Here is a 19187-nt window from a genome sequence, read left to right on the forward strand (position 1 = left end):
TTTTGACAGAGTTGCATAACTTCTTTTGCTTTAAAACCAAGCAACAATATCCCCAATAAAAGGTATTACATTAGGGTAGCGATGACTATAGGGAAAAAATAAAATATTTCTGTATGCATGCGTGAGAAACAATAGACCTCTGATTTTCCCCCCATCTGCTTACCGGATATTTTTTTCTGGCAAAGTTCAGGTAAGTTTCATTTGACTGGTCACCCAGATCAGACAGTACACCCTTAATGCTTCCATTTTGTTCAGTGCGTGCATCCACCAATCTTTCAACATTAAATAAATGTGCAATTGTATGGATTGCTGGCAAAAAATAAAAATAAGTAAAAAGTGGGATAGATAATACATATTAAATATTAAAGAGATAAATCGCTTTTAAAATGCTTTGTTTTTCATTTTGAAAGGGGCTTTTTTGCTAACTATTTTGAGAACTGAAACATCCTATAAAGTATAAAAACAAATGTACAAGACACATACTTTACAGATATAGGTCATTTTGTTTCTACTCTTAAGTTGTATACCTAATTATTTTAATTGCATTATTTTTCTCCAGTTGTACTGAGGTGGCTTTTAAAAATTAATCTATGAATGGTTTTGTGCAAAATTTGAAAAAGTAGATATTTGTTTGGAAATAAATATAAAATGTTTGGAAATAAATATAAGATAGAACAAGAACTTTGACAGCAAGGTAGAATAATGCATTTAATGCTGAAGGAATTTGACAGGACATGAAAAATATATCTTGCTAGCACATATTCACAATAATGAAAAACTGCTAAAGCCCCAGTAAATTTATATCAAGATATTAAGTTCCTTTTCTTTCGTTTCTTTTAAACAAAAAATTCACAAAGCTATTTCTTTTTAATATTTTGTATAGGACTTGATGACCTGAGACGTCTAAAATTAAATATAATTATACAGAATAAACTTCTCTTTCATTCATCCTCTGCATGTTTGACAGTTGCCAGAATTTTAATCTGGATTTCTATACTGTACTAAATCATGGCTTGCTTAGTCATAATATGTTGACTATGACTGGATTTGTACAGCAGAGAAAGCTAAAAGCCATGTTTTATAAAGCAGAGTGAACAAGTTCATTCAATATCCAATTGTGGTTTAGCAAATGGACTACACTGATGATGTTAGCTAGTTAGAGTGGTAATTGTTAGATATTTGTTCTAACTACAGTGGTTTCCACCAAGGTCCTCTGTTCCGGCGGGAACAGAGGTTTAATCCTATTGGTCGAAGGGTCTGATAGCTCCCTATAAAAGGGCTGCTGTCAGACTCAACCTTCACTGGATTGGTCTCACTTGTTGTACTTAATAAAGAGCTGTTGTTACCATTAAGCCTGTGTGTGCCTATCCATTACCCAATCTAACACTGTCGACGAAGGTGGGATTGGAAGGCAACTAGGCAAACCAAAGAGAGTGTAGCAATCCAGCAAGTACATCCAGCCCTTCGAGCAGCCATTTTTGAGCGGCAAACTCAAAACGCCCTCTGAATACAAAATGGTCATGCACGTCCCACCGACTCCGTATGACCCAGTCACCAAGCACTGGGACTCATACATGCTACGATTTGACTGCTTCCTCGAGGCAAAAGACCTCATGGGCCTTTCTGAAGGCCGCAAGAAGGACATGTTCCTCGGATACTGTGGCCGGGAAGTGTTTCAGACGGCGAAAGACCTCTCTGAGCTGACACCGCTGCAATCAGTCACCTGGTCCATGATCCAGCAAATATTGAGGAGCCATAATACCCCCAAGCTGTCCAAGTAAGTTCGCTGGCATGAGTTTAACATCAGGAACCAGAAAGAGGGCAAGTCGATTAATTAGTACGTTGCTGTGCTTCTCAAGGCCACAGCGTACTGCGAATTCTGAGATCTGGACAAGCTGATTCTGGACCGCATAATTTGCGGTGTGCTGGACATTAACCTACAAAGGAGGTTACTCGCTAAATCTAACCTCACTCTGCAGATCGCATTGGACAAGGCAGGGGTCCGAATCAGCCACCAAATCTACTGAGACTCTGCAGCGCCAAAGCGCTCCACAAGATGCACAAAAGAGTACACATGTACATCGTGAGGCTGCAGAGCCTGAGAGCTCAGAGGGTGAAGAAGATGACAGCTGCTGCATGTGCACTAACTGCACCCAGCCAGCGCACAAATTCAAACCGCGTCTCCTGCCTTGCGCTAGCTGCGGAGGACACCATGCCAGATCGGCTTGCCATTTCCATGATGCAACCTGCCAGCGCTGCGAGTGAAAGGGGCACATCGCCAAGGTGTGCCGGAGCGAATTCCCTGTCACTACCTGGCAGCCTAGAAGTGCACCAAACCGCCAACAGAGGCCCAACCAAGGGGCCTGGCAGAAGCCACCACGGCGCTCAGAGGGTGACAATAGAGTCACCTACCACATGTCAATCGGCCAAGTCCACACCATGCAGCCAAAAAAGCTGAAGGTCACAGTCCTCATTGAAGACTCTCCATGTGAGATGGAGATCGACACCGGGACAACATTGACCATCATACCATGGTCTATCCTGAAGCAGGCTATCCCTAGCCTAAAGAAGCAGCATCTTTGCACCCCTGACATCCGCCTACGCGATTACCAGGGAAACCAGGTCCCCATTGTGGGCCAAGGCACCTTCCAGGTAAAGTTCAAGCAATTCAGCGGGGAACTCCCAGTGACAGTGGTCAGCGGCAACCTGCAGAGCCTCCTAGGGCTAGATTGGTTACAAGCCCTGGGTCTAGAGGTGACTCGTATCAACGCCTTGAAAGACGACGATGCTGAAGCCATCTTTAAGGTGTTCGAGGACGTCTTCAGCACTGGTCTGGGTAAGTATGTGGGGACTCCAATTTCCTTTGGTTTGATCCCCAACATAGCCCCAATAAGGCTAAAACCCAGGAGAGTACCTTTTGCTCTCCGCTCCAAAATTGACAGGGAAATCGACAAGCTCGTAGGCCAGGGATCCGGCATGCTGGGAGACCCCTATAGTGACACCTGTCAAATCTGACAGGTCTGTCCACATCTGCATGGACTACAAGTGCACAATAAATAAAGTGCTACAACAAAGCGCCTACCCTGTGCCCATTGTACCACACCTTCTTCATTCATTAGGCCCTGGAAATTTTTTTGCAAAATTGGACATGGCACAGGCATACCAACAATTGCCTGTAGATGGCGCTACGGCAGAGGCCCAAACCATTGTGATGCACAAGGGTGTATTCAAATGTCACTGCCTGCAATTTGGCGTTAGTATCGCTCCTGGACTGTTCAAAAGCATCATGGAACGGCTTTTGCAGGAGTCGTCCCCTATTTTGATGACATCTTGGTACCGACTGCAAATGAGGCGCAATTTTTCAAATGTGTACGAACAGTTTTGGCTCAAATTAGAGACAAACGCCTCCGTCTCAAAAAAGAGAAATGCCAAATTAATGTGCCAAGGGTTGAATTCTTAGGTACCTAATCAATGGCTCTGGGATTCACCCGACCACACAAAAAGTTAAAGCAATTCAGGATGCCCCCACACCTTGAAATCAAGCCAAGCTGCAGGGGTTCTCGGGCTCCTTAATTTCTATAGTGTCTTTCTCAAACAGAAAGCCACCATTGCTGAGCCCTTACACCATCTCCTAGCTAAGAACGTGAAGTGGTCCTAGGGCAGAGCCGAGGCTGCTGCATTTGTTGTGGTAAAATGACTCCTGTTGGCGGGCTCCTTTCTGGTTCAATACAGCCAGACACTGCTGATGGTGCTGACCTGTGACGCTTCCCCGTTTGGCGTCAGCACCATCCTCAGCCACTGCATGCCCAACGGAACTGAAGCCCCTATTGCATTTTACTCCAGGACCTTGTCTGCCACAGAGCGGAACTACAGCCAGCTGGACCATGAGGCTTTGGCTGCAGTGGCTGGAGTAAAGAGGTTCCATGAGTATCTATATAGCCGGGACTTCGAACTGGTTACGAACCACAAGTCGTTGTTGGGCTTACTGGCTGGGGACCGACCTACCCCAGTGTCATTATCACCTCGCATGACCAGATGGACCATCTTCCTAGCTGCCTACTCCTACCATCTCATCCACCAACCAGGCTCCACTTTGGGGCATGCTGATGCTCTAAGCCACTGCCCACTGCCTGAACTTCTCACTGACCCTACCCCCGAGACGCCGGTCCTCCTCATTGACTGCCTGGAGACTGGGCCTGTCTCGTTCAGTGACATTGCCCGTCACTCTACAAAGGACTCCACCATCAAACAAATTTTGAACTGGATGTGGAGGGGGTGACCCAAGGGGCCTGTTAGGACTGATTTCAAAATGTATTTTGCCAAACGCGATGAGTTATCGGTTGTAAATGGCTGTTTACTGTGGGAGGACTGGGTCGTTGTTCTACCCAAACTGTGCATTGCAGTATTAGAGGCTTTACATGTAGGGCATCGTGGAATTGTCAGGATGAAGTCTTTGGCTAGGAGTTACCTGTGGTGGCCTAACATGGACAGGGAGATTGAAGAATGGGTGGCTATCTGCACACCGTGCCAGGAGTCCAGACCAGCTCCCCCAGAGGCGCCAGCTAAGGAGTGGGAGCGACCTCAAGCACCATGGTCTAGGGTGCACATTGACTTTGCTGGCCCAGTTCACGGCCAGACATTTCTCGTAGTTGTGGATGCCTACTCGAAATGGTTAGAGGTAGTCCTGATGACCTCCACTAGGGCAGAAGTGGTCATCAAGGTGCTACTTTTCTCCATGCATGGCTTGCCCAACGTCTTCGTCTCTGACAATGGGCCCCAATTCACAGCCATGCAATTTGAGACCTTCCTAGCAGCTCAGGGAATCAGGCATGCCCTAGTTGCGCCATTCCATCCGACCTCCAATGGTCAGGTGGAGAGAATGGTGAGATCTGCAAAAGAGGCCCTCTCTAGGATGGGCCCGGGAGATTGGCAAACATGGGTTGACCACTATTTGCTAATTCAGCACATCACACCCAGTGCCACTACAGGGAGCTTCTCATGGCTCGCCGGCTAAGGTCCCACTTAGACTGGCTACAACCCAATTATTCTGCCTCATAGCCCCCAGACTCCACAAGCAAGATTCGGACATTTAGCGTAGAGGATTCGGTATACGCCCACAACTACGCCGGGGGAACTCTGTGGATTCCTGCCACAGTGATAGGCATCACCGGCCCTCGCTCTTACCTCTTAGAGCTTGAGGACGGTAGGAATTCGAGAAGGCATATTGACCAGCTCCATGGCCGCCTCTCCAACTCCATTCTTTGACAACCAGAGGTAACTCCTGCATGAGTTAGCCAAAGCCCTATCCAAATGGAGCAAACACTCACATTCCACAGCCAGCTCAAGCCCGAGGGTACCAGGAAACTTATCTGATTTGGTTGCAGGCCCGCAGTGAGCTCCGAGCGAACTGGCTCTAGAAGCTCCAGCCACAGCCTGTGAAAGGTTCCAGGAGCTTCCACCAAGCGGAGCTGCGGAGAAAACAGGTCCATCCGACTTGTCCAAGGAAACCCCTCCTACTGAACTGCGCAGGTCAGGCAGAGCTACCCAAAAGCCCGCCTACCTGCATGACTACGTAACAAGTAGGATTGTTCCATCCAAGAGTGGAGGGGTGTTAGATATTTGTTCTAACTACACTGATTTCCACCAAGGTCCTCTGTTCTGGCAGGAACAGAGGTTTAATCCTATTGGTCGAAGGGTCTGATAGCTCCCTATAAAAGGGCTGCTGTCAGACTCAACCTTCGCTGGATTGTTCTCACTTGTTGTACTTAATAAAGAGCTGTTGTTACCGTTAAGCCTGTGTGTGCCTATCCATTACCCAATCTAACAGTAATGAAACATCTGGAAGAAAACAACTAAGTCAGAGAACACCAAGGACCCCACAACTCAACCCTGAGCTACAAATATTCTCTTCTATCAGTTTAACAAATGTTTTGTCTTCTTTACTTCTCTACTTCTTTACTTCTCATGCCTTTCCAGAAACCTGTTCTTTCAGTATGAGTTTTGTTCATTAAACTGATGAGACTTTGAATAAAATAGAACTTTGGAACACTCACCAGTATGTAGTGCAATCATCCAGGCCACCAGTTTGTGAAATGTGAGGTTTCTGTCCAACTGTCTTCTGACACGCACTGAGCAACACTAGAGATACAAAAGAAAAAGTGAAATACAACAATACTATTTGTCTCTCCTGATTCTCTCTTCCGAGTTTGAAGTGCTATCTACCCATTCTTGGGCTGATACTGAACAATACCTCATAAAGTTTGCTGACCCCATTACCAGTTGCTACCTGCCTCCACTGAATCTGTTTCAGGCCCTATCAAATGAAGAGGCCTTGACTGTAAATGTGCTTTTAGTTATAATCAGCATGGACATTTTTCTTTTCTAGCTTTAAATTATCATCACCTCCATCTCTTCTTTTTATTCATCTGGGCAGACAATGGAAGTGCTAAAACAATGTATGCTACAATTATGTTAAGTTAAGGAGCAATAAATTGAAGTTCAATCTGGACAAGATGTATGTGCTGTTAGTGGATGTTTTATATACCAGGGTATATTGTTTCCAATTTGTTCTGGAAAAGTTGTATTCCCTCTGAATCCATTGTTTTATTACAAGGGATCCTATGGCAAAAAGTGATTTGTTGCAGCTTATATTAGAGTGTCAGCTATGGCCTTTACTGTAGCTCTGATATAGCAGTTCATACCCCGATAACTTGATATTTACACTTATTTACAATGTATTTTATATGAAGCGGCCTTGATATTCAATTAGCACAAAATACTGCATCGAGAATACTGGCATTATAAAGATATTCTATTGATTGCATTTAATCTTCACACTTAATTTCTCATCACAGGTAAGATGGTGGTCATAATTGATCAGGATTTTCATCATTTGGGACCACAGAATCCGAGAATACCTATCATATTTTAAGACTGAAAGATAAAAACTAACAAGAACTAATAATAAGAAAAAGAGTAGAACAGGGGTGTCAAATTCGATTTCATTGAGGGCCACATCAGGGTTGTGTTTGACCTCAGGAGGCAGGGTTGGGCATGGCCAGGGTAGGCATTGTCAGCTCAATGCCACTTGTGTCGGGGGCGCTTGTGGTTGCCCTAGCACTTTGCCAGCAAAAATGGGTTCCCGAGCTCTGCCTTTAGCTGTGATGACCTCCTGCAACCCTCTACCAGCAAAAATGGAACTTGAGAGGACTCCCAAGCTCCATTTTTCACTGGCAGAGGCACCGCGGGATGGTCCTTCGCTGTTGCCAAGGTGGCCTCATGGGCTAGATCTAAGCACCCCGTGGGCTAAATCCAGCACCCAGTCTTTGAGTTTGACATCCCTGGAGTAGTAGAAAAAAAGAGTAAAGAAACAGAGAGACAACAGAAGTATAACAAAATATAAAATAAACAGAAATACAAAAAGAGAATGACTTCTGACTTCTTTTACAACAGATATAAATGAAACTTACACTGAATTCTTATTCTATAGTTACAATATGACATCCATTTTTTAAAATAATCTATTAATAATCATTTAATCGATATATCCTAATTTCATTATTTTCCATTTTACTTAAAAAGTCTATAAGCATCTCCCAAGTAGTATTAAAAGTTAATCCATATTTCTTCTCTAAACAATTTGTCAATTTCACCATCTCAGCTAATACCATCAATTTTACTAATCATACTTCCATTGTAGTTATTATTGTGTCTTTCCACCATTGGGCATATAAAAGACTCACCACCATTATAATATATAGCAATAGAGTACCATATGATTTTTCAATTGTTTGTCTAACAATCCAACAGAAATGTTTTTAGTCTTGATAGTATGTTGATCTTCATCAGTCTCTTCATCCTCTCCAATCTCATCGTCTGTCCAATCTAAAAAAATCTGCCAAAGCCTGAACAATTTTTCTTTTAACATTGTCCTAAAATTTCTGGAATGACTTTAAATTTCAAATAAATTCTTTTTCTCTAAGCTCCAGCAAAACTTATTTATCCATTCCTGTTTCAAATTCTATATTCACAATTCCACATTTATTTTCTAAGATGCCCATTCTGTCATTAGTTTATTTCTCCAGAGATTTGTTTTGTAACTTCAGCAGTTGTTTTACAAAATTATCCATTTTATTCATTTTTTTCTTCAATCTTTTTTCAAAACACTTAAATATGGCATCCAAGTTGAAATTCATTTAGACAGTGTAGTTCCTAATTTGTGAAATGTTAATTTAATTACATTAGAAGATTGATACATCTTGTTTCTCTTTACCTTTCTTCTCCAATAGCTATCCCATAGAAGCTCTTCCAAAATTCAATTGAGCTGTATGTTTGGTTTTGGTTTAGGATAATTTTAATTTAGGACCAGTCTGTGCTGTCTGCTTATCTCTAGTTTGCTTTTTGCACCTTTTTGCAGCATTCCCTGACCTGGGCATTCTTTAGCTATATTGACTTCAATTTACAGAATTCACCAGACAGTATTACCCTTCTGAGAATTTTGGAAGTTGAGGTCCACACTTCTAGAGATACCCAGCTTGGAGAATACTGATTTTCCCTTGCAATCAATGAGCTATGAGGAAATAATACTTTTAAAAGTTGGAAAACCAAATCAGAAATAGTTTTTTTTAAGTCTGATCATACTGCTTGTATTTAAGTCTAAAATTAATTTGTTTATGAATTGTTCAGAAAATCATGACTAAAACAAACCATTAACATGCATGAATGAACCAATTTATGGTTTAGCTTTATGTCTTTATAGTTGATTTATCACATTGATTAAGAAAAGCCTGGGGTCAGACCTGCAAGCCATCTTTTCTTTTTGGATTTCAGGCCTGCCACACTTTCTACTGTGGGAAAATGGAAGGGGGGATTATATGGAGTTGGGTGATATATACCCATAATAACATTCTTCTTAGAAAGTCAAGGTCGTTTTTATTTCTGCACCTGACTGGATCTGGATGAGAGAAATCTGTCTTTGTGGCAGTGAAAGATTGGACCCTGTGATGAACTTGTGGGTGTTGGGGCAAGATCTTGAACTTTCAACTGGGTGGAAAAACCTGGAAGCTTTCAAATTCGGGTTTCCCAGATGTGCCAACATGACATCTCTAATAAATTGGAACTTTGAAGGAACACAAGCCTCTGAGTTTTATTTCATTGGGAGTGGGGTTATTTTTGGAACCCTGATATTAACCTGAATCTCCCTTAAAATACTTCACCAGCTACCCTGAACCTCGGGGTGCTATCAGGGGTCCTGAGCCCCAGCATTGATCCAAACCCGGGCAATGTGAAGACTCAGGGAAGATGGAGGAAGAGAAGAAGTCCATGAGGGGAGCCATAGGTGGTGGATCAGTGATTTATGTCAAGACCATCTACTCGCCTTCCCAAACCATGGTGGAAGCTGAGGAGGCCACTGAGAGAGAACGCCAGCTGGGAGCCAGGCACAAAGAGCCAGCTCCTGGCAAACCTCGCAACTGGACCGGACCATGCAAGGCAAAGCTGTGGGATTCACCTCCCCTCAGGAGATGCTGTTGGAACCACAGATGGGTGCAGGATCAGCCTCGACCCACAAGTGGAGAATGCCACAGCAGACGTGAAACAGGCACTCCGGAGAATGGGGATTCCCACCACCGTCATGCAGCCAGTTACTGGATGGCCTCCCAGATGAATTCGGACAGCTCCCAGACAAATTCGAAAGCAGATCAGCCCACAGCCTGTAGCCCCGGTTAACCCCGGGTTGCAAATGGCCTAACAACCAGGTTGAATGAATCAGCCTGGCCAGCTGATGACAAGCCCACAGCAGAGCTTTTGGGGGATTCTGACCCCAAATCAGCTGCCAACATTTGGGTTGCCGCCAGCAAGCCAGATCCCATGGGGATGGGCTTTCTACCCAGGACAAGGATGGGTGCAGTATCAGTGGACACCAGCCTGCATCCAGCAGCCTGTGCAGTGCAGCCATTTGAGACGTTCCACCCATAGCTCGTGACCCCCAAAGTGATCCTGGTCTAGCCACAACTGCAAATGTAGCCCCAAACCCCAATTCCCCAACAGCAGCCACCGGTGGTATTGCCGCAACAAGTTCCTGCCCAAATGCCCACACAAATCCAGCCACAAGCCCCACCAACTGCCATGCCTCCCAGATTCCGGACGATGTTTGATGGGACACCTGGAAAGCTAGCCTATTTCCTAATTGAGTCTGGGCACATATTGACCAATATGGGGATCAATACCCTTCTGGCACGGATTTGGTTTCAACCATATCGGATGAGATGAACGAGATGGAGGCATCAGAATGGATAGCTGAGCTCCACAATGAAGCAGCTCCTGCATTAGATGCCACCGACAGATTTGTCTAACTGATGCAAATCAGGTTTAACAATGTCGCCCATCAAGTGGAGGTGGAAGCGCAAATCCAAGAGTTGAAGCAAGCTGGCCGACCGGTGAAAGAGCTAGTTTGGGAGTTTTGGAGACTGGCTGGAAAATTACAAGACTGGCCAGAGGGCCTCCTTGTACACACATTCAAGGAGGCGCTGGATCCTGAGCTCAGAAAGGCGTGTGGCATCTAGTGGGTGCTGGAATGTATCCAGAATTGGTACACCACTGTAGTCATCCTGGATCACGAGCTCCACCCCCACTGAAAGTCAACCACTGAAAAGCCAGCCATGAAACCCCTAGGTCGCCAGGTCCAAACAAAGCAAGCCGAAACACCTACCCAAAAATTGGCTGGATGGGAGGAATCTGTCTTTGTGGCAGTGAAAGATTGGACCATGTGATGAACTTGTGGGTGTTGGGGCAGGATCTTGAACTTTCCACTGAGTGGAAAAACTTGGAAGCTTTCAGATGCAGGTTTTCCCAGATGTGCCAACATGACATCTCTAATAAATTGGAACTTTGAGGAAACAAAAGCCTCAAAGTTTTATTTAGTTGGGGGTGTTTTTTGGAACCCTGACACCTGGCTTATATACTGTTTGACTTAGTCAGTAACTGGGTGGGCACAAGAGTTTTCAATGAATGACTCAACGCTGAATAGTCACATGTTTTAGCTGTTTAAAGAAGTCAGAATACCATCTTCAGAGAAAGTTCATTCATTATCACAACATTTGTATTAATGGTAATTTACAAGATTAAAAGAATAGAAGACAACCCTTGTTTGCTTACAATGATTATTATTATTTTGATTAAAAATAGTAAATACTTACTGCACTTGAGCCTCTGAGAAAGGAAAGCAGATTTCTACAGACAGGAAGCAGAATTAATAGGCAGTTGAAATTCAGACATGCTGCAGGTGCCCGGGCCAATGCCAAATAAGGCTAAACATCAGACAATGGGATCATAATTAATCAAGCAATATCATTTAAGGATACATTGAAATAGAACTAAAAGCCCTAGGGAGAATCAACATTAAAATTACATAGGAACTGTGGGACGTGGCCGACATGAGTAATAGAAAGGGATGCTGGGAATTATAGTTTAGTAACATCTGAAAAGTCATGAGCTTCTGGGGTGCCATTTACAAAAACCTATTGCAATATATATGAATGTGAAGAAAAATAGGATTAAGTCTGAAACACTAACTGCAAACTAATATACTGTACACCAAGAAACTTTGCATTGTTGGCATAACATAGACTAACTGATACTAATTGGAAGTCATAGTATGGTTCTAAGAGACAGAGTGACATTATTTAAATTCAAAGCTTCTAAGGAGGCAAGACTATTTTTGATAACTAACACCTCAGCTTATTTTAAGTGATTCTATGAATGACCATCTTGCCCAGAAGAAAGGTTATCAAAAGATGGAGCATGGAGGAAAAGAACACCATAACATTGCTTAAAAACAATTTGGGAATAAAGGTATTTTAAGAGGAACAAGGGGGGTTTCTCCTGAGACTCTAACTATTGCATAGTGCCCCTGTGACTGTTCATTGGTTTTGTTGTTTTCGGTGGAACTCTCTTGACAGTTACAGCTGCTTTGTGGCTTCTATCCTTCTTATCCAGTAATTTTCTCTTCCCTCCACTCTTAAAATATTTCTGCTCAATTTAAAAATTATTGATTTGTGATAATTTTTGGAATTAGTTTCCCTTCAGAATTTTGAGACACTTCCATTTGCTTTTAGACTGAAAAAAAGGGAGCAATAACTATTTTTTCTGCAGCAGGGATGTCCAACCTGGGTGGGGAATTCTTGGAGTTGAAGTCTACAAGTTGTCAAAGTTGGACACCCTGCTGTACAACCTGCATTGCTTTACATCTACCCAGTTAGATACCCTGTTTCCCTGAAAATAAGACCTCCCAGGATAATAAGCCCAATCGGGCTTTTGAGCACATGTGCTAAAATAAGACCTCCCCTGAAAATAAGCCCTCCATGAAAAAATTGCAACACAGCAGCAGCCACGCTCGCTGCCTCCTGCACTTCAAAAATAATAAGACCTCCCCGGAAATAAGGCCAAGTGCTTATTTTGGGGGTCAAAAGAAAATAAGACTCTTTCTTATTTTCAGGGAAACATGGTAGTACTAAACCAGATGAATTTGTAATGTCCTGTTGTTACTATTTCCCTTTGTGTCTTGCTCAAACTCTGCTTCCAATTTCTGTATAAAGCAAGAAGAATCAGGTTCTTGATGGAGCAATATTCTTAAGCAACACCTAAAAATATTTCCTGAAAGACTGCCCTCCCCTTCTAGTAGTGGCTGATGCCAGGTTCTTCCCATGGGTGGGGTGGGGTGGGGTGGGGGAAACAAATGAATCCTGATGCACCACACATTGTTTTTTCTGCTTTGTAATAGATGTAACAGAACTTTCAGTGGTTTAGGGTTATCATCCTACAAGGATTATTTTTTAAAAAGGAGGAGTCTTATACTTGGTTTGTTTGACCGTTGATTCAGATCAATGTGGAAGTGGAAGGACAAAAAAAGGGAAGGGTTTGAACAGAGACTTCTAAGATTGCTTAATAGACAGCTGCATTTTATAACAGTCAAACTGAAATAAAGTTGCAACATTTCAGAGAAAAATATATTGACATTTTATCACAGAGGAATATTCTATATATGTATCTAGATTTTCACTCTCAGCATAATATCATACTGCATTATTTATTCCTGATGTATTTTCAGCAAAAAAAACCAACCCCAAGCTATTGGTTTGTTAAAATTAACAGCAGAGGAAGCAATAATTAGAATTTCTGGGGGAAAGTTAAACCTAACTTTTAGTGCTTCTGATCAGAATCACTGGTTGATCCTGGGCTTAACTTTGCTCCTCCCAATAGTTTCTCTCTTGGTAAAAGAAGCAAGGAAAAGTATTTTGTCTATGCCAGAATTACTGAGAAGAGAGTTTTAATCTCAGGTTTTTTTCCCAAAGCAAAGAAAAACATTGAGACCTTAACTGGACCTCTGCAAGCTGCACAGAAAATGGCTGCAATCATAGGTGGGGTCTCAATCAATCCAATTGTCATATGGATGACAACAGAAAGAAAGGAGACTTATTGTCAAATTTGGGGGGAAATGAGGCATTGCTGGTAACCTACAAATTATGAGACAGTAGACCAGTGTTTCTCAACCTTAGCAACTTTAAGATGTGTGGACTTGAAGTCCCAGAATTCCCCAGCCATTTAGCAACTTTAAGATATGTGCTTGAAGCTTCCTGAGAATTTCTGGGAATTCTAGATGACATATCTTGAAATTGGTAACCACTGAAGTTGATTGACTTAACACAGAGCAGGCATTGTTGGGAATGAATACAGCCAAAGGAACTTTAGATCTCATCAATATAGAATAAATTGAGACATCTGTTTGTCAAAAGGAGAGAACCAGAAGACTAAACTTGAAGACTAAACTATTACCTATAGATTCAGGGAGAACTCAGATAAACCTTCCTGGAGCTATCTTTATCTGCATGTTAAAATTAATAGATTCAATTGTGAACCCATGGACTTTATTGGAAATCATGCATGGCTATTTTTGGTTATCTCAGGGGTGGGTTTCAAATTTTTTTACTACCTGCTTGTTTGGTGGGCGTGGCTTGTTAGTCATGTGGCTGGGTGGGCATAGCTGGTTGGTCATGTGATTGGATGGGCATGGTCAACTTGACGTCACCAGGAGATGTCATGGATTGGGTAAAATGTGGTGAAGCTCACTTAACAACGCTCATGCTTAGCAACCAAAATTTTGGGCTCAATTGTAGTCATAAGTTAAAGACTATCTCTGCCTTTCTCTGCATGGCAGCCTTGTCCTAGTAAACTCCTTCTCCTTTCTGGCAATTTTCCTCTCTGTTAGAGGCACCAAAATAATCCAGACAATGTAAGGTTTCCTGCTGCAGCAGAGGGTTGGACTAGATGACCTCCGAGTAGCCTTCTAGCCCTAAATTGCTGTGCTGTCTTTCTATCTATCTATCTGTCATCTGTCATCTGTCAGCTGAACAACTTCTGGGTCAGTTGTTCAGCTGACCCAGAAAGAAACTTCTGAATGTCACTTTGCAAACCTCCTTCAGAGCAGCTTTTCAATTTAAAGCAGCATTAAGACTTATGGACTTCAACTCCCAGAATTCCACAGCCAGACAAGCTCAGTTTGGAGACTCCAATTTAAAGCGACCATTTGTTTTTCTCCTTTGCTGAATCTCCCGGCTGAAAAGTGAGTTTCCTTCTAACACCTCTTCCTTCCTTCCTTCCTTCCTTCCTTCCTTCCTTCCTTCCTTCCTTCCTTCCTTCCTTCCTTCCTTCCTTCCATCCTTCCTTCCTTCCTTCCTTCCTTTCTTTTTCTTTCTTTCTTTTTCTTTCTTTCTTTTTCTTTCTCTTTCTTTCTCCCCTCCCTTCCCTTCCTCCCTTCCTCTCTCCCTCCCTCCCTCCCTCTCTCTCTTTTGCTTTTTAAAGCCTTTTCCCCCTTTTTCCATTTCCCCTGAACCGGCAGGGAAAAAAGGCTTTTAAAAAAAGCTTCTGACAATGGCGCGCCTCACAGCTGATTCCTGTGATTGTCAGAAGCTTTTTAAAAACTCTTTAAAGCCTTTTTCCCTTGCCTGTTCAGGCAAATTAGCAGGGGAAAAAGGCTTTAAAAAGCTAGGCTAGCGCAAATGCTGCTTAGGCAGGAGGAGGCAATTCTGTGGATCCACATGGCAGGGCGAGTGTGGGAGCAGGAGGGTGTGACTCTGTGTATGTGCAGAAGCAAAACCCAAGATGGCGGCGCCATAGGCGCTGCTGGGAGAACCAGTTTGGGTGTGTGGCCACGCTACCATTACTACCAGTTTGGTCCAGTACGCCAGATTTCTACCGTGTTTCCCTGAAAATATGACAGGGTCTTATTTTCTTTTTACACACAGAATATGGCTTGGGCCTTATTATGGGGGGAGGGTTTATTGTTTTGGGGTTGCCGGGCGGCTGCTCTCCTGTGAGCGGGCTCCCAAAGAGCTGGGCATAGCCTCATGGGCGAATGGCTGTGTTGCGCTGTCGCAGCAGTGCAACACAGCAACCATGAAGCGACCACACTCATGAGCAGCCACCTGACAAACCCCCTTTCCAGCCGGGCACAGCGCCATTCACTGACCTCGGGGTATCGCCAAGCCGCATGAACACCTGTTCGCTGCCGCCTGGCTCCCACGGCTTGACGCCTTCAAAATGGCAGTGAATGGCACTCTGCACAGCTGGAGAGGGGGGGTTGTGTGAGTGGTTGTTCCGCTCTTGCTCATGCTCCTCCCAGCCTGACGATGCCCTGGCCCAGCTCTCTCCGCAGAGCCAGGGCACCTCCGCTGCTGCTGCCGCCGCATGGCTTTTTCTGCAGCGGCAGCGGAGGTGCCCTGGCTCTGCAGAGAGAAAGAAATGGCATTCACTGCCATTTCGAAGACACCAAGCCGTGGGAGCCGGTCAGAAGCAAACACGCGTTCACGCGGCTTGGCAATACCTCTAGGTCAGTGAATGGCGCTAAGCCTGGCAGGAAAGGGGGTTTGTCGGGTGGCTGCTCATGAGTGTGGTCGCTTCATGGCTGCTGTGTTGTGCTGCTGCAACAGCACAACACAGCCATTCGCCCATGAGGCTGTGCCTGGCTCTTTGGGAGCCCGCTCACAAGAGAGCAGCCGCCTGTAAGCCCCCTCTTCAGTTGGGCACAGCACTGCTCACCAACCTAGCGGTATCCTGAAGGCGCAAATCACCTTTGCCTCCCCCCAGTTCCCATGGCTTGGCACCTTCGGGATACCGCTAGGTTGGTGAGCGGCACTTTGCCTGGCTGGAGGTGGGGATTGTCCAGGGGGCTTATTTGCAGGGGAGGGCTTATATTTTTGCCCACCAGAAAAACGTGGCATGGCCTTATTATCAGGACATGTCGTAATTTCGGGGAAATATGGCAGTAGCTATTCAGCCATACCGGATAGAACCAATAGGAACTCACCTCTGTGGGAGTTCCCTGAGAAACTGCTGGCATTAATGACCTAATGCCATGCAGGGTTTAAACACAACATCACTAAAGAAAAGAAAGACTTATATTCAATGTGGTTATTTTCTTGCCTTTTCTTGTGGATTTGCAGAAGCTATCACTACAGTGGTGGGTTACAACTGGTACATTCCGGTATGGTGCTCTGGAAGGCTCACCCGCCGTCCTTACCTGTATTTGAGCTCTTTGGGGCTTCTGCACACGCACACGGAGCGTACAGCGTCTGTGAGATGCTCCGCCAAACAGCTGGAGCATCACAGAGGTGTTGCGGAGCATCGCAGATGGTAAGTACGCATGTGTGTGCTGCACACTTGTACATGCACGCTGCACGCATTCATGTGGTGGACACTGGTCCCCATTGCACTGAACAATGATGAAGTTCACTGAAACATGGGAACAAACAGCATGTGATGTAGGACTTACCCCAAGAAGTTCTCTTGTATAGAAGTACTCCGGCCTCTTATCATATATTAAGTAGTAATGGCAAAAGAGGAAAACATTTAAACCCAGCCATACTAGCTGAAAGAAGAAAAACATGGCCTAAAATTATTTTCATGACTTTACTATAATTGCAAGATCTAATGATTAGAATAGGTTTCTGAAAAGTCTAGCCCAGATTTGCAGGAAAGCAGCAAAGTCAAAAGGTTATGCAGCCCAATTTGAACCAATTCTACTTTTAACAGTTACATTCAACCGTGAGTCCAAGTAGGTTCAGACAATTATATTGCATTATATTCTATGCAGGCTTGGCTTCTTTCCCCAAGTGCAAAGTGTGCACTTTTCAATACAGGTAGTCCTCAACTTACAACAGTTCATTTAATGATCATTCAAAGTTACAGCGGCACTGAAAAAAGTGGCTTATGACTGTTTTTCACATGACCGTTGCAGCACCCCATAGTCATGTGATCAAAATTCAAACGCTTTGCAAGTGATTGTGTTTATGATGGTTGCAGTGTCCTGGGGTCATGTGATCAGCTTTTGCGACCTTCTGACAAGCAAAGTCAATGTGGAGTCCAGATTCACTTAACAACCATGTTACTAACTTAACAAATAGAATCATTCATTTAACAAGTGGCAAGAAAAGTTGAAAAATGGGGTAAACTCACTTAACAAATGTTTCACTTAGCGACATAAATTTTGGGCTCAATTGTGCTCATAACTCAAGGACTATCTGTAGTATCTTAAAATTATGATGGTCTTTAGGTAAATGATGACACTTAGAACTGCATTGCTGTTTTTAAATTTAAATCACGTCCTCAACCTAACTGTGAGCAATAAAATAGCACTGGCTACTGTTAGTAGTGCTGCTGCTGTTTAACATCCTGACCCCTTCTCTGTATCACTAGCAGAGGCAAGATGGTGACTATGCCCCGATTTTCTCAAAGACTGATCACAACAATGTTAAATGCAGATGAGATTTCTCAAAATTAAGTGAAACTTCTTAAAATCTTATCCTTAGTGGTGGAGGGGGAGCGTGTTAATATTGTCAGTTTTATTAACTTTGTTTGCTTACTGATCAAGCACTTTAATTATATTTTAGTAGGCTTCAAAAGTTTCACAGAAAGATAGTCCACATTTTGGAATTTACCTGGAAATCTGAGCTTCTTTAGTTATACGTGACTATTTTAATAATTAATAAAATTCTTAGTGAAATTACTTAGTTTTCAAGGAAATATCTACAATAATATATAATTAGAAATTATATGAATTGGGTAAAAATTCAGTAAACAATAGTCTCATGATCCAGCCTAGTTTTATACTAATTCTGAAAAACTTTGTTAGTATCATACTGGTATCCAAAAAAGTATTCAAAACTAGAGAATACTTAGGGAAAAAGGCTTTAAAGAGAAAAAAAGACACAATTAAAGGCATAAATAAAGTCTACTCACATAACTCACATAACAATTTATAATAATCTATAAAATGCACCAATTTCTTTTGGAAGCCCTTAAATTGCTACCACCCTTTAACTAAACTTGTCTTTTTAAATAAATCATATTTATTTCCTATTTTTTTCCAGTAGGACAGTTCATATTTCATTGAGAATTCTCTATAAGTAATTGTTTTTAAAGCCATAACACACTTGTTGCTTAAAATATTGCATATATTAAAACTACAATGCATTCAAAACAGGAAGACATTTTTAAATTATTCCACTTCTTGAGTTGAAGATGCTTTTATAAAACTAAATGGATTTTAGTTCTGGGAAACTAAAATGCATAACAAATGTACTTACAATGACAAATATGGAGAGTCCTTCGTTCTCTACCCAGTTGCCCATGATGACAGCGAGAACTGTTGTGAATCTGAGCTGTGTTTGATTATCATATAGTATGTGCTTTTTTTCTCCTTCAGAAAAGGAAGTGCATACTAAGGCTTACAACAATCTGTTTCCTTATTTCATCTTGCATGCATTAGATAAACCTCTATGTGTTCAGAATAATGTCCACCCTTTTCTCCTTAAAAATTCATACATAAAAAGCAATCCTCAATGATTGCAGATGCTGTCTTCTGCATCTCTTTAGTGTAAAGCATGCTTGTTCTAGAAATGTTATAACACCCATTGCAGGGTTGTGATATCAGATTTACTATAGGATTGTTTTTATTTATATGTAATTGTTCAAAACAAGATATTATTCAGGACTGTGATTATTTCTGGCATTAGATAATACTTATTTCATTCACCTAGGTCTTTTAAATAATGCAATCATATTGGTGATCTGCTGTTATTGTTTGAAATCGGAGTGTTACACTAGTTCTTTTTTATCAGTTCTGGTCATTTTAT

The 19187-nt window shown here is 42.8% G+C and overlaps 1 protein-coding gene across 1 annotated transcript in view; it reads right to left on the reverse strand.

The window, feature by feature from the left end:
• CYBB (cytochrome b-245 beta chain) overlaps positions 1-18723 on the reverse strand; it is a 42834-nt gene extending 24111 nt beyond the window's left edge. The window contains exons 1-5 of the mRNA XM_081950239.1: positions 18639-18723; positions 16826-16921; positions 11196-11306; positions 6054-6138; positions 164-309 (exon numbers count right to left, since the gene is read on the reverse strand). Of these exons, the coding sequence (XP_081806365.1) occupies positions 164-309; positions 6054-6138; positions 11196-11306; positions 16826-16921; positions 18639-18683 (483 nt within the window). The 5' untranslated portion in view covers positions 18684-18723. The remainder of the gene's footprint in view (positions 1-163; positions 310-6053; positions 6139-11195; positions 11307-16825; positions 16922-18638) is intronic.
• Between the last annotated feature and the right edge of the window lie 464 nt (positions 18724-19187).

This window comes from Natrix helvetica (assembly GCF_964273705.1).
Source record: "Natrix helvetica genome assembly, chromosome: 4".
Taxonomy (NCBI): domain Eukaryota; kingdom Metazoa; phylum Chordata; class Lepidosauria; order Squamata; family Natricidae; genus Natrix; species Natrix helvetica.